The sequence below is a fragment of the Apiospora phragmitis genome, assembly GCF_038363925.1.
Source record: "Apiospora phragmitis strain CBS 135458 chromosome Unknown utg000008l:1.0-3514335.0:1.0-3519231.0, whole genome shotgun sequence".
NCBI lineage: Eukaryota > Fungi > Ascomycota > Sordariomycetes > Amphisphaeriales > Apiosporaceae > Apiospora > Apiospora phragmitis.
In genome coordinates this window covers 1,545,242-1,560,011 of record NW_027117407.1, presented here as the reverse complement: position 1 = coordinate 1,560,011, position 14,770 = coordinate 1,545,242, and the positions used below count along the sequence as shown (strand labels likewise).

Here is a 14,770-nt window from a genome sequence, read left to right as displayed (position 1 = left end):
GATGGCCACCGGTACATGTCAGACGGTACATGCAAGTCGCAGTTCCTTGCCTAGTACGGCCTAGTACGGAGTACGGAATACAATTTCCTTTTCCGGTGTCAAAGAATGCCCGGGGCGTTGATTTAAATGAAGCGAGGGGGGCTAAGAAATCTACCTAATGTATTCTGCTTTCTTGGGGTCACTCTCCACCGTCTTCTGTAATAGCATCTTGAAGCGGTAGAACACAATATGGCCAACCGACTTGTCGTAGTCATCACTGGGGCCGGCAGAGGTGGGCCAGAACGTATCCTCTCATCATCTTGCCAGACTCGCTTACCAGTGCCACAGGTCTTGGAAACTGCCTGGCAAAGTCCTACCTTGACCGTCCTGATTGCATCGTGGTAGGAACGGTTCGCGATGAATCTTCTCCGGGTGTTCTGGCGCTGAAGTCGTTGGCGGCGACCTCCAAATCCAAGCTCATGATTGTGAAGATCGAGAGCGCTTCTGCAGACGTCGACGCCAGCAGTGCAGTGAAGCAGATGGAGTCCGCGGGTATCCATCACATCGACATCCTCCTCGCCAACGCTGGCGTGAGCCCTGCTGTCGACCCACTGGAGAAAGTCAGCTTCGCCGCAGTAGAGAACACTTTTCGCGTCAATGCACTGGGGCCTTTGGCCTTGTATCAAGCCTGCCATCCATTGCTCTCCAAATCTAAAGATCCAAAATTTATAACCATCAGCAGCGCGGCCGGCTCCCTCGGTGCAATGGAAAACAACGGTGCCTGGGTCGCACCCTCCTACTCTATCTCCAAAGCCGCCCTGAATTGGATCACTTTGTAAGTATACATGAATGGATTGGGGTCGCGTTGCTAATGAACGATATCTACCATGCAGATCCGCACACTGCGGAAATAAGGTGGCTGACCGCCTTCGCTGTGAACCCTGGGTAAGTATTGCCGCAAACATCCCCTACCGACCTCGCAACTGATTACTGATTGTGGTTGCTTGATAGTATGGTAGATTCGGATATGGGCAACAGAACTGCCGCATTTCTGGGACTGGAAAAGGCGCCTTTGACTATGGCTTACAGCACGGGCAAAATCATGAAGTTGGTGAGCAAAATCTGTTTGGATCCGCCGCCAACATTACCGATTCAACCTCTGACTTCAGACAGATCGACAGTGCTTCGCGGGAAAATCACTCGGGGTCGTTCTTCAATGTCACCCCGCAGAAAATGGAGGCAAAAGAGAAGAATGAGGATCTTTGTACAGAGCTTCCGTGGTAAGAAAGTTGGCAATCCCATCAACCAAAGTTGCCGCGCCTTTCATCCTTGATGTAGTAACCATGGTAGTCTATATACGGCAAAGCCTACCATCCGCATCTTCTGTCCACATTTCACTCCCAACAGCTGTTTGAGCAAATAACACACCCAGCGGATCAAGTTCTTGTTTTATCTTCCTCAATCGAGGATAGTTGGAACCATAGAATGCATGTTGCCAGCCCGGCTGCTCGAAGTTTGCTTCATTGAGGTACGACCCACCACCGGGCGTGGCTGCTTCGACCTTGGGCATGATCTGATTCGTTAGTCGCTTTTGATAGTCGACCATATCATTCCGCGGAACAGTAAAATCCCAGGACTTGACGAATATGCAGTGGAGAAGAGCTGATCGCCAAAGTGGAAGGACTGCGTTAAGGTATAGTCGCGGCTTATTGGCATTGACCGCGCCACATATGGTGTTGAATCCAGATTCCGTGGCCTGCCGCAGGGCTTGAGTCACCTTGTCCGCAGTGGATTGGCGTTCCATCAAATGCCGTGGTACGATTCTTCCCCCAGTTATTTGAGCACTGGGCGTCTGAGTAACCGCATCAAGGAAATAGTGGTTGAAGAAGTCCATGTAACTGTTGTGTGTGGTTTTGGTGACGTTCAAGGACACGCCGACTTCCCTTATCGCTGCCATGACAGGCTGTATGACTTTGTTCATCTTTGACTCATTTCCGTCAGCAATAGCAAGTCCGTAAGAATTAAGTGAGGTCGGTGTCAGGACGTAATTGAGGACAGTGCCGGCGTCCACAACGGGACCTAGAGACGATTGGAATGCCGTCACCGCATTCCAGAACTGCTCAATTCCACCAGTAGACCTAGTATCGAAGGAAAGGGTAGCACCTTCCATTATCCCATCCTTGTATGTTCGAGTCACCATCGAGACCACAACGGCGAAGGTGCCCGGACCCCCACCGCTCAAGGCCCAGTAGAGATCTTGATGGGATTGGGGTGTTGCTACAAGATGTTCGCCCTTGGGCGTAACAACCTCCCATTCCAAAACGTTATCGGCTGCCATGCCGTACTGAGAGGTGAAGACACCATGACCACCACCAGAGGTGTACCCGCCAGCTATACTCACCGATGGGCATGTACCTGTAACGACCCGTAGACCCCGAGCGGACGCAGCGGCAGTCGCATCTGCCGTCAAGACACCGGGACCAAGGCGTACAGCGGAGCCTGTATAGTTAGGGCTGCCATAATACTGATCTATGAACTCGATGGTTTTGAAGTTGTGGGTCCATATGGATAAAGACCCTTTGCCAGTTGACTTGCCAAGGAGGCTTCAGGAATATTAGCCACCTTCGTCCGCGGTTATGGGAAGTGGTTGGCTTACTCATGACCACTACTCTTAATGGTTAACCGAATGTTCTTATCGTGGGAAAACCGGATTCCTTCTTGGATGTGTCTGACCTCAGTGGCATTGATGGAGTAATGTGCGTAGTTGCCTAGCTCACAGGGTTTGTTGCGTGGCGTAAAGGGGTCACAGGATTGGTTTTGGAAGTACGGCGCCAGAAATTCGGCGGGTTCAGCAACACTAAACCAGCAACAAATCAGTCGTGATAAACCTCGCCGTCGGCAATTCGGGGGGACTCACTGTGCATCGGCAAACGGCCAGCCTTGCTGAACTTTCAGGCACTCGTCTTGGTCAAAGTTAGTGCCATGGTATACGGTAGCAAGTGGCACCGTCGCAATCAAACTCCCACCCACGGTTTGGTTCAGTGTCTCCCAATCCTCGGTAGCTGGCCAGCCATGGTCTTCGGGAAGAAGTTTACAGGATCTTGTTGTTGGTAGAGACACTGTAAGTGCATAAGGACATAGCCCTAAGATTATGCCGAGGGTATATACTATGCTAAAGACGAGCACCATAGTGGAAGAGCAAACAAACAGGTTTAATGCGTACCAATGATGGTTGTAGATAGTACGTGAATGTGTATACAGACAGCTTCGAAAACAACTATTCCAGACCATGACAGAGGATTCTATCTTAAAATATAGTTCATTGATCCCGGTCCTGAAGGCTGAAGCATCCCCTGAGTGGAAGCCAATTCTGCCCAACTAAGGAAAGGTAATGCCGACAAGAGTGAATGACAGACGTAAGAACTGCCCTAAAACTTGGCTAAATATAATTACCAGTTCCATTTCTGGAGATTCCGATCTAAAAGTAGCCGCACTGCCGCAGCAACTAAAGGTGAAAAGATCATATTCGCAAGACGTTAGTTCGGATCAGTTTAGGACTGGCTTATGGTGTGCTACATCTATTAGAGCGGACGGAGTAGCAAAGAGGCAGTGCTTAACTGACATAACTGTTTATTGTTTGGGGGCTGGGGGCCGAGAATCTCTCCTTGAGGACGAAGCTCCGTCCCACAATGAGAAAACTAAGGCGTGTGGTTATCCCTGGGTGTTGTTCTAGGTATCTACATAATGCTCCCGTCCCGTCCTTCTGCCCGCCCGGCTCCTGTTCGGCCCCTGCCGTCTTTAATCGTGCCACACAGAACATCCATTATTGGTAGGTGATCCGATGCAAGGCTCGACTCCTTGCGATTCAATTGGTCCATAGTAGGAATAAACTGGCGTAATAACCATGTAAATATGACGAAGCTGCCTTTCGGCAAAAGCAGCCACGCTGAGCAGGGTTGCGTAGTTGGATTGACGGCTAACCTCCTCGCAAGTACTCGCGTAGGAACCCGACCTGCACCTCCATCACAGATTCGAAACTTTCTCCGTCGAGCGCGTCCATATGCCCCCTTTTAGAAACAACATGCACCTGCTTCGTCCCATCAATCGGCTGAAAGATGAGCCTCTCTTGGTCCTCTGCCGGCGAAATGCGATCCTCCTCGGCGGAGATAAGCAGGAGCGGGGTTGGCGGGAGGAAGCGCAGGCACTTGAACGGGGTCCAGGCCATGATGTTGTAGTAGGTTTGGATCGTCGTGTTCAACCCGAACCCCGGTATTCTCTCTTTTGCCTCGGTGAAAAGGTCCAAGTCGTTCGCCCCCAACCCCGAAGAGAAACCAGCAGGGTTGCTGCCCGTGTCGGTCAGCATGGGAATCGAGAAAGCCGTGTTCCCATTGATTTGCGATTCCCTGTCTTGCATCGCCTTAGCCATCACACCCCGCCAGCGGCTCGCGTCGAGCTCCCATTGGGTCAGCGGACACACTGCCACTACTGCGCTAGCTCGTTTGTCGAGAGCTGCAGCAGCCAGTGCTACGCTGCCGCTGAAGGAAAACCCCCAATATGCGATACGGGCCGGATCGACCCTCCCGTCTGACTTCAGATAAGTCAATGCATCGTGATAATCAGTCGACTGCTGAGCCGGATTGATGTCGTTTCGAGGGGCACTGGACCCCACCGTACGGGGATCATAAACGAGGGCCGTGATTCCTTGCTCTTGAAAGTATCGGGCGACCTTGGGTAGTAGCATGTCCTTTGTGACGTTGAACTATTGACGCAGTCAGCTGGAATTTTCTTCCCCTCTTTACCACAAGTGCCGAAAGGATTCTTACTCCGGGTGTCATGATAACGGCTGGGGCCTTGTAGCCACCAATGTACAAGACGCCTCGAAGAGTGAGACCATCGAGAGTCCGAAATCTGACCTCTTCTCGACCTTGCATCTTGTTTAATGACATGTAGGTAAGAAGTTCGGACCTGGTGATGCAAGCCGTCCTACGTCGCAGGCATCTGTCCATTTATTGATTCTTTCAAGTCGTGCACAGTAGCACCCAACATGCCAGCCTGCCGCCACGCGATAAACATACCCCTCTGCCCCTAAAAATAACAAATACTCATGTACCCACTTTGTATGCTCCATATCATACCGATCAAATGTGATGGGTAAAGCCTTTTCATTTGGTTGGCAGAGATCAGTGCTTGTGTGACTGGAACTACTGCAAAATGGACTAGAAAGGATACATTTGGCCAGAAACTGACCCAATTGGCTAAAGAGGCTCTCGTTAGCACATTCACGTGGTCCTGCCGATCTCTTGGTATAGTACTGTCACCGAGGCAGGAGGGCAGCGAAATGGTACTCAAGGAGATGGTTTTATGACATGGTAATGGGTTCATTCATACAAGCATAATAATCCATCAATCAGAGCGCACAGGTGGTGTAAAGATAAGAAATGCAATGTATCTATATAGGTATTCCTTCCAGTGTCCGTTGATATGAAGAACATTGTGTTGCCCAAACCCCGTCCATCGTCTTGGCATAGCTTTCAATCGTGCTTCTCTCGGCGTATTTTAAGAAGCCCTTGGGATCCAAGTTGGGGTCAGCCTCAACCCAAGCAGAATCCCCATGGAGGTCCACTCTGATCTTAACACCAATGACACCCCGGGTGAGAAACTCGTTGGCAGCAGCTCGGCGGAAACCGATGCTTATGGCACCACCACGAGAGCGCCAGCACCATCTTCTTGGTGTTATTGTGAAACAAAGGGCGGTTGTTATAGCCCCATCGCGATCGTTGGGATGGCATGTCGCTTGCCGGGGCACTGCAGCTCTCCCAATGATCTTTGGGACTTCTTGATGCGTGGCGGTGTCGCAGACACCGAACCTCCAGCGACTCGCTTCAAGCTCGAGGGGCACTTTGATGGGTCACGCAAGCCATATACAATGAAGACACCAGGAGCTATGTTCATGGAAAACGTTGACCCCAGCGATTTCGATGCACAGTTCTTTAACATAAGTCACTCCGAAGCCGGTTCAATGGACCCTCAACAGAGGATTCTGATGGAAGTGGCTTACGAATGCCTGGAGAACGCCGGAATTCCGATGGAGAAACTGAGCGGTCAACGGGTTGGGTGTCTAGTAGGCGCAAGTGCAGTCGGTGTGTTGGATCGTCCCTCTAGATGTTTGGGCGAGAGAAGTGGCTAACCTTCCCGCCATTGAGATTTCCATGACATGGATTGTAGAGATCCCGAAGATCGGAACGAGTCTCCAACAGTGGGTTCTGGCCGGGCCCTTCTAAGCAATCGCATCAGTCACTTCCTTAACGTTCATGGACCAAGGTGAGGCACACAAGCCACCTGTTCAGGGTGTAGAGAAGAAGGAAGACATCCCTTTCTATTGTGAAGACTAACTGACATTAAATTAGCGCCGCCGTTGATACGGCATGCTCCAGTGCACTGACAGCTCTCGACATGGCTTGCGTTTACCTCCGAAGCCATCAAGTCGACGCGATGCTAGTGGGGGGTGCCAATATGTACCTGAGCCCCGAGAGAAACCAGGACATGGGTGCCATGAGAGCCACGGCCTCGCCCACAGGCCGCTGTCACGCTTTTGACAGTAAAGCAGACGGGTATGTGGCGGCTGAGGCAGTCAACATGGTCTTCCTCAAGCGTTTACAGGATGCTTTGCGAGATGGCGACCCTATTCGTGCCATTATTCGAGGCACCTCGGTCAACAGCGCCGGTAGAACTCCAGGGGTGGCGATGCCGAGTGCCCAAGCGCAAGCTGCAGCCATACACGACGCGTACATCAACTCGGGAATCCCCACGACGGAAATGAGTCAGACGGGCTATGCAGAATGCCATGGCACGGGGACCCTGGCGGGCGACCCGGTCGAGGTAGACGGCCTGGCCACCATATTCGCGCCATCTATGCCACCCGATCAGCACCTATTGATTGGTTCAGTGAAAAGCAACGTGGGCCATTCAGAGGCCGCAGCCGGGCTCACAAGTCTGATCAAAGTTGTCCTCGCCATTGAGCATGGGGTGATTCCTGGAACTGCCACATTTCTGGATCCCAACCCCAAGATTGATTTCCAAAAGTCTCGAGTCAGAGCCTTCCGCAAGCACGTAAATTGGCCTCTACACACAAAGCGCCGTGCGAGCATCAACTCGTTTGGGTTTGGTGGCTCAAATGCACATGCAGTCATCGAGAGCTCTCAGTACCTGGTCGAAGAGAAGTTACTGCCCAAGTTCAAGAGCTCTTGCATAGACTCTCATAGCATCAGCTCTGACTTCTTCGACGACGGAGACAACAACGCTATGTCAAGAAGTCCCGGCGAATATGTCAAACCAAAGCTGCTTGTTATTTCGGCAAACGATGAGACCGCGCTGAAAGGCTCCATCAAAGCCCTATCATCTCACTTGCTGCATCCCGGTGTTGACTTGTCTCTCGAGGACCTGGTATATACTCTTTCACAGAGGCGTAGCCGGCTGTATCACCGGGCATACAGCTTACAAAACGATACCCGTATTCGCACCGACTCCTTTACGTCAAGGAAGAATACGGGACAGGAGGCCAGAATAGGATTTGTATTCACCGGACAAGGCGCAGAATGGCCAATGATGGGGAAAGACCTTCTCACTGCGTTCCCAGTGGCGAGGGCTACCGTGGAGACTCTTGACCGCGTCCTGGCCGGCTTGTCAAATCCACCAGCATGGTCATTGACATCTCTGCTCATGGATGACCGCAGCGCCGCTGTAGTAAGAACTCCGGAGTTCTCGCAGCCACTTGTTACGGCTTTGCAACTGGCATATCTGAGTGTTCTCAAGGATTGGGGTGTAAGCCCAGCAGCTGTTGTTGGGCACTCATCCGGTGAGATCGCCGCGGCCGTTGCTGCCGGTCGTTTGACGGCCGAGGAGGCAATCAAAATCGCCTTCTTTCGAGGTCAAGCTACAGCCGTGTCAGCGCCAGCAGATAAGCTTGGCATGCTGGCGGTAGGAATCTCGGTCGAAGACCTGGAACGGTACATTCACAAGACAGGCAGTGATACGGTCCAGATTGCCTGCTTCAATAGCCCATCGAGCTTGACCTTATCGGGCACAGTCCAGTCTTTGAAAGAAGTCATGGCCGCCGTACAGAGAGATGGTCATTTTGCACGGATGTTGAAGGTCGACATGGCTTACCACTCCACATATATGAGCAAGACTGCCACTGAGTATGCCCGATTGCTTGACAACAATCCTGTGGGACTGAGCCATCAGCGCAGCGGAGTTTCCATTTTCTCCTCCGTAACCGGAAAAGAGTGGCATGGCATACCAGACGCACTGTACTGGGTGAATAACATGACATCACCAGTACGTTTTCGACAGGCTGTTGGCAGTATGGTCCAGGAAAAGCACAGGCCCAACTTCTTTGTCGAAATTGGACCATCTAACACTCTCGCCGGCCCTGTGGCACAGATTTTTGATGCTGAGTGTCATCTTACTACTTCTCCGACTTATTCATCGGTCGCAAAAAGAGGCCCAGAGCCTTTGAATGCTTTGTACTCGATGGCGGGAAAGCTTTTCACGGCTGGAGCATCCATTGACCTCTACAAAGTCAATGAACTACAGGATAAGTCACCATCCTTCATCGTGGATCTGCCGAACTATCAGTGGAATCATTCAACGAAGCACTGGCACGAGAGTCTGGCAAGTAAGGATTGGCGGTTCCGCCCATTCGTCCGACACGACCTTCTTGGCACCAAGCTCCTCGGAACCCCGTGGGAAAATCCGATTTGGCAGAACCGACTAAGAATTGAAAACAATGGCTGGCTTAGGGACCACAAGCTGGGAAATAGCATTGTTTTTCCTGGTGCCGCTTACGTCTGTACAGCGATGGCCGGTGTCTACCAGGCCACCTACATGACGACCTGGAAAGGAGATCCTCCAAAAGCGTACATGTATCAACTGAGGAAAATCAAGTTCCTCAAGACATTGGTATTGGATCCTTCTTCAACTCCGCCATTACTCAACCTGAGTCTAAAAGTGTGCCGCGGCTTGGAAAGCTCTTGGTATGAGTTCAAGGTGTCGGTTATGAGCAAGGACACGTGGAGTGACCATGCATCCGGCCTCATCCGCATTGACACTAAGTCTGAACCATCAAAGGCGCCGGAACACACGTTCGACCCTTTCGAACACCCATATTCACAATCGGCGTGGTACAAGAAGATATCTGGATATGGGATCAACTTCGGGCCAGCGTTCCGGAGCATTCTTTCAATGGATTACACCATGGGACTACGGAAGGGGAGAGCTCGGATCTCGCTGACGCCGCCAGCTAGTGATTGGGCACAGAGCAATTATCCATTGCATCCAGCCTCTATGGACGGGTGCTTCCAAAGCGTTATCTCCTCCATGTGGGAGGGTGACTTAAGCAACATCAATGTCGCCCTGGTACCACTCGAGATCGACAGCCTCATCGTACATTCCGGACTACAGTCCCCAACGAATGAGGCATGGTCTAACGCCACGGCCGAGTACGTCGGTATAGGACGAAGAGATCTCGTCCAAAACTATTCTCCATCTTGTTCGGCCTACGACCCGAGCAACGGTCACATGGTACTCGGGATGAAAAGCATGCGGTGCGCGGCTTTCAACAACAATGGTAACACATCTCCGCCTCATACATATTGTCACCTTGCCTGGGACAATGACATCACCATGGCATCCAAGGCCGACATTGATCAGTTCGTAAAAGAGACCTTGGTCGATACTAGCGCCAACGACATGGTACAAGCTCCGCTCACCGCGCAAAGGCTCATTGATTTGGTGTCCTTCAAGAATCCTCGCCTCGCAGTTTTGGAGATCAACCTAGACCCAACGAGCTTCTCACCCGTCTGGTTACAGAAGCCTAACTGCGATCACCCCTTGCGAAGAGGCTTCTCGCAATATACCTATGTTACCAGCAACTCACAGAACCTATTTGAGGTGCAGCGGATGAACACAGGACTTCGGAATGCCGAATTCCGATTTCTTGACATCGAACACACATCCGACACGACTACGTCTCGTTTCTACTTGGCTATTGTTCAGTTACCTGCGACTCTGGTTGAGGGACTGTCGCCCATACTGCAGCGGGTTGGCAATAGCTTACATGATGACCAATTCGTGCTGCTCCTCAACTTTGGAAGAATTGAGGAGTTCAATGATTCCGAATTAGTACCCCCCAAATTCAACATTCTCTGGCGGTCGGGTATGGTAGCGCTGGCTCGCAAGATCACAACAAAGCAATCATCACCAATATCTCGGGACCTATTGGCTGTACATTTCAATACGAACCTAGCACATGAAGTGCAAAGTACTCTACAAGAGTTATCGTGCAGGATTATCTCTCCCCCGACATCATGGACGTTCCAAGAGGGTCCAAGGTTGTCGTAGTTGACGAGCTGCGGTCCCAGATCATGTCTACACTTGACCATCATCAGTGGGCCTTGTTGCAAACTTTGGTAGCCAAGGAGTGTGATATCCTCTGGGTTACCTCAGGTGCACAACTATCTGTGACCGAACCAAATAGGGCTTTGGTAAACGGTCTTTTCAGGACGGTTCGTAACGAGACGCCGTTCCTCCGTATCATCAACCTCGACACCGAAAGAGCAACAGGAGCTACGACAATCCACGCCATCCTGAGATGTTTAGACTTGCTCGATAAAACGGGTAATAGCGATTACCCCCAGGACTACGAGTTTGTTGAGCGTCATGGCAGGCTTCATATCAGTCGTGTGCTTCCGGACACCCTCCTGAACGCGGCTAGAGACGAAGAATCTGCCGGCAAGCCAACATGCATGACAGTTATTGCTGATGCGAAGAGTACCATTAGGTTACAAGCCGAGCGTGTGGGAAACCTCGACTCGCTCCAATACAGTGAGGTCACAGATGGGCCGGCCCCCTTACCGCCTGGCTTTGTCGAGATCGATGTGTTGGCTTCCGGTGTCAACTTCAAAGACGTCGCCACCGTCATTGGACTGGTCCCCGAGAATGAGTATGTGCTTGGCGCCGAGGGAAGCGGTGTTATCATGCGCATCGCGCCCGATGTCACCTCTTTCAAACCTGGCGAGCGCGTGGCTTTCTTCAGGAAAGGCTCATTTGGCAACCGCGTCCAAGCGAACGTCCGAGTGGTCCACGCCATTCCGGACACTCTAAGTTTCGAGGAAGCTGCCACAATGCCCTGTGTTTTTATGACGTGCATTCGCTCGCTTTTCCATCTGGCCGACATGCAGCGTGGAAACACGGTGTTAATCCATTCCGCTGCAGGAGGGGTGGGTCTAGCTGCCATTCAGTTGTGCCGATATGTCGGAGCCGAGGTATATGTTTCTCTATAAACCGTGATGGAAGTACGCAGGAGGTATCGCTGGTCTTTAGCTAATGCGCTCCATAGGTTTATGCCACGGTAGGCACACAGGAAAAGCGGGCTTTCCTGAAGGAAACCTACGATATTCCAGACAGCCACATCTTTTCCTCGCGAACCACTGCATTTGCTTCAGGAATCTTGAAGCAAACGGATGGTAAAGGTGTCAACATCGTCTTAAACTCTTTGTCGGGCGAGCTCTTGCAAGAATCATGGCGAATTATTGCTAAGGGCGGCACGATGGTCGAGATTGGGAAAAGAGACATTGTGGACCGGAGCGCGCTCCCAATGGAGCCATTCAACCGAAACGCGTCTTTTCGGGCTCTTGATCTCTCCCACGATGAGATCAGCGATGATATAGTGGCCAGGTATGTACTTAGACACTTGGGCACAGGTTCCATGAACTCACAGGGTCTACAGGCTTCTCTCGGAAGCTTTCCGCTTAGCCGCCGGTGGCCACATCCACCCCATACAGCCCATGCAATCCTTTCGCTTCACTGATGTATCAAATGCGCTGCGTTGCATCCGGGAAGGGAAGCACATTGGAAAGCTCGTAATCAGCCGGGTACACGAAACCAACATACAGGTCCCTGTCCGCCCACTTCGGCGAGCGGTGTGCTTGAGGAGCGACGTGTGTTATTTCATAGTCGGCGGGCTTCGAGGGCTTTGTTCAAGCATTGCTGTCTGGCTGGCCAAGAATGGTGCGAGACGACTGGCAGTATTGTCGAGAAGTGGGTGCAATGACGATCAGTCAAGGAACGTGGCTCGCAACGTGCGAGCCCTTGGCTGCCATGTGGATTTGATTCAGGGGGACGTCACAAGTAAAGATGATTTAAGAAGAGCCCTGGAAGGTAGGCTTATTGGTGGTATCATACAAGCCTCTATGGTCCTCCATGTAGGTTACCCCTCTGCATAACTAACACCCAGTCTCACATACGCCGCTGACGTGCTCTCGAGGACGGCCCATTCATTAATATGAGCCTGAAGGATTATGATGCGGCCCTGCGCTGCAAGGTGGACGGAACCTGGAATCTGCACAACACTTCACTTGAACTCGGGCTGAACTTGGATTTCTTCACCATGCTCTCCAGCGTCTCAGGCATCTGCGGCAGCAAAGGTCAGTCCAACTACGCCGCCGCGAACACCTTTCTCGACGCATTTGCCTCTTACAGGCACCTTCTGGGGCTTCCCGCGTCTTCTGTGGATCTCGGCGTCGTCTCTGACGTTGGATACATCTCTGAGAGGGACGAGCTCAAGAGCCGGTACGACGAGAATATCTGGCATCCAATCGATGAATATCTTCTGCGCACCATTGTCGGTTACTCCATGCAGCAACAGGCTGGCACACCCATAAACCCTGCAAGCGCTTCACAAATGATTACCGGCCTTCGGGTTCCTCAACCTCGTCACTCGCCACTTGCCCACGATGCCCGGTTCTCAGGACTCCTGTCGCTACATAACGACAGCAAAACTGGCAACCAGGACGCACATGGGTCACTCGGTGGAATGAGTGCCGCTAAGGATTTTGAAGAGATCCAGGCCTTGATTCGCTTCAAGGCGGGGCCGAGGAAAGTTCTCGAGGTGGCAAATCAAACGCTGAATGAACGCATGATGAAGATACTCCGTTTAACGGAGCCACTCGACTTTGCACGTCCCATTTCGACATACGGAATTGACTCCTTAGCTGCCGTCGAGGTGCGAAACTTACTAAGAGTTGAGCTAGGGGTTGACCTGACGACACTGGAAATTGTGAACACACCCTCTTTAACCTGGTTATCTGAGCGGGTTATTGAGCATCTATCTGAGGCTATCTTAAATTAATGGCACCTATAGTTAGATTAGAAGCCGTAAAGCTATCTAGTCTTTACTTAATAAGTGGTTATAGTTTATAATAAGCTTAGTTTTAAGTATATAAGTATCTCCTCGCTTTTACTAAGCCCCGGAGTTTAAGTGCGCCGTTTATTAGCTCTATATTTTTCTATATCTCGTAATATAATAGGGGGGCTATTTACTATCCTGTTTTAAACCGATAATATTCGTTTATTACACCTTTCCGCAAATTAACGTAAGCGGTGGCTAGTTTAGGGGGGCTGTTTTTATGTCCTAAACCCCTTGTATCCGGACGCACTTGAACCACGGTGATGACCTTTATCCAAGAGCTCCTCGCGCCGACGTCAGTAGATTTCTATTCCAAGAAAGGTGTGTGGCTCGGTGACAAGCAATCTCTGGGGCTGCAGATACGCGACATCATAGGCATTCCCGCGAGTGCACTTTACGGTACTCCTTTGTCCGACTTCCCCGTCTCGGAACGAGAGGCCTGGGTACGCAACCGCCAAACCAAATATCCGGAGGACCTGGCGTATGCGCTCCTTGGGATATTCGATGTCCACATGCCGCTGATCTACGGCGAAGGGCGGGAAAAGGCTTAGATACAGCTGCGGGAGGAGATCCAAAAAGCCGTGAAGGGTGGGTTTATTCTTTTTAGATAGTGATGCTTGGAAAAGGCTGACTAAAAAAGGGACTCGAGCTAACGATTTCTTTGTTACCTTTAACCTATCGGATATTCTCGAGACGTAATACTTTATCGTAAGAGAATGCGAACTGGCGGAGATGCGTATTAACTTAAACTCGGATAAAAGCCGTCGTGTCGTAGTTCTCTATAGTTTCGGCGGTATCGGTAAAATATAACTTACCGTTACGTACGCGAAGCGTTACCGGGACGAATATTCCGCTATATTTTAGTTTAATATTAAAAACGAAGCCTCGATCTAGTAAAGCTTCGTTAAAGTGGCGAGGTAAATATTATAATAGTATTTTAACGATAGCCGCTTAAGTGTTATAAATATATAGTAGAATTAAGAGACGACCGAAGCCGTAAAGGCCTAGCTAAGCCTATTAAGTAACACGAGGTGGCTTTTTATTTACGATAACCTCGATAATCCGAGATTAGTTAATTATATAAAAAACGTAGGAATCGATATTTATCGCTTTTTTTATAGCGTATTAAAGCTAGATTATTATTATAACGCGTTCGTTATAAATAAATATTATAAAAAAGCTTAATAAATTACTTTTTATTTTTACCACGGTTAAAATATACTTAAAACGCGTTTCGATCGGTTTTAATTATTATTTTCGCTTATATAAAAAATTATAAGCAAGACTTTATATAAATACTCTAGGTTTAAACTTTTATTAAAACTATACGCTTTATTTTATATAATAACTCTCGTATAATTAATTATAGAGGTATAATTTATTCGTAGACCGCTTATTTTAATAATAAGCGTATTTTAATAACGAAAATATCTAGTTCGAACTTTTTTAAGCCGATAAAAGAAATAATTTAACCTAGGTATACGAATTAAATAATAAATTAAGTTTTAATAACGTAATAAGTACGCTATACGATTACGAGCTTAT

General features: G+C 50.0%; 4 protein-coding genes across 4 annotated transcripts; 2 read left to right on the top strand and 2 right to left on the bottom strand.

The window, feature by feature from the left end:
* Positions 1-228: 228 nt before the first annotated feature.
* Positions 229-1,257, top strand: PG994_008908 (uncharacterized protein; the record flags this gene model as incomplete). Its single annotated transcript, XM_066860317.1, has 4 exons — positions 229-271; positions 328-814; positions 991-1,090; positions 1,153-1,257. Coding segments are annotated over 4 exons (735 nt in total), but the record flags the coding sequence as incomplete, so codon positions are not given.
* Positions 1,258-1,330: 73 nt separating this feature from the next.
* On the bottom strand, positions 1,331-3,168 carry PG994_008907 (FAD-dependent isoamyl alcohol oxidase; the record flags this gene model as incomplete). The annotated part of the gene is made up of 3 exons (XM_066860316.1): positions 1,331-2,582; positions 2,636-2,836; positions 2,897-3,168. 3 exons carry the CDS (start codon positions 3,166-3,168, stop codon positions 1,331-1,333), a joined length of 1,725 nt encoding a protein of 574 aa, XP_066713905.1.
* A 787-nt stretch (positions 3,169-3,955) lies between these two features.
* On the bottom strand, positions 3,956-4,910 carry PG994_008906 (uncharacterized protein; the record flags this gene model as incomplete). The annotated part of the gene is made up of 2 exons (XM_066860315.1): positions 3,956-4,738; positions 4,803-4,910. The coding sequence occupies 2 exons, from the start codon at positions 4,908-4,910 to the stop codon at positions 3,956-3,958; spliced, it is 891 nt and encodes a 296-aa protein (XP_066713904.1).
* A 680-nt stretch (positions 4,911-5,590) lies between these two features.
* Positions 5,591-13,168, top strand: PG994_008905 (Acyl transferase/acyl hydrolase/lysophospholipase; the record flags this gene model as incomplete). The annotated part of the gene is given in 9 exon segments (XM_066860314.1): positions 5,591-5,925; positions 6,205-6,300; positions 6,387-6,494; positions 7,248-7,722; positions 7,999-10,300; positions 10,315-11,303; positions 11,378-11,715; positions 11,768-12,242; positions 12,305-13,168. The coding sequence occupies 9 exon segments, from the start codon at positions 5,591-5,593 to the stop codon at positions 13,166-13,168; spliced, it is 5,982 nt and encodes a 1,993-aa protein (XP_066713903.1).
* Positions 13,169-14,770: the final 1,602 nt, after the last annotated feature.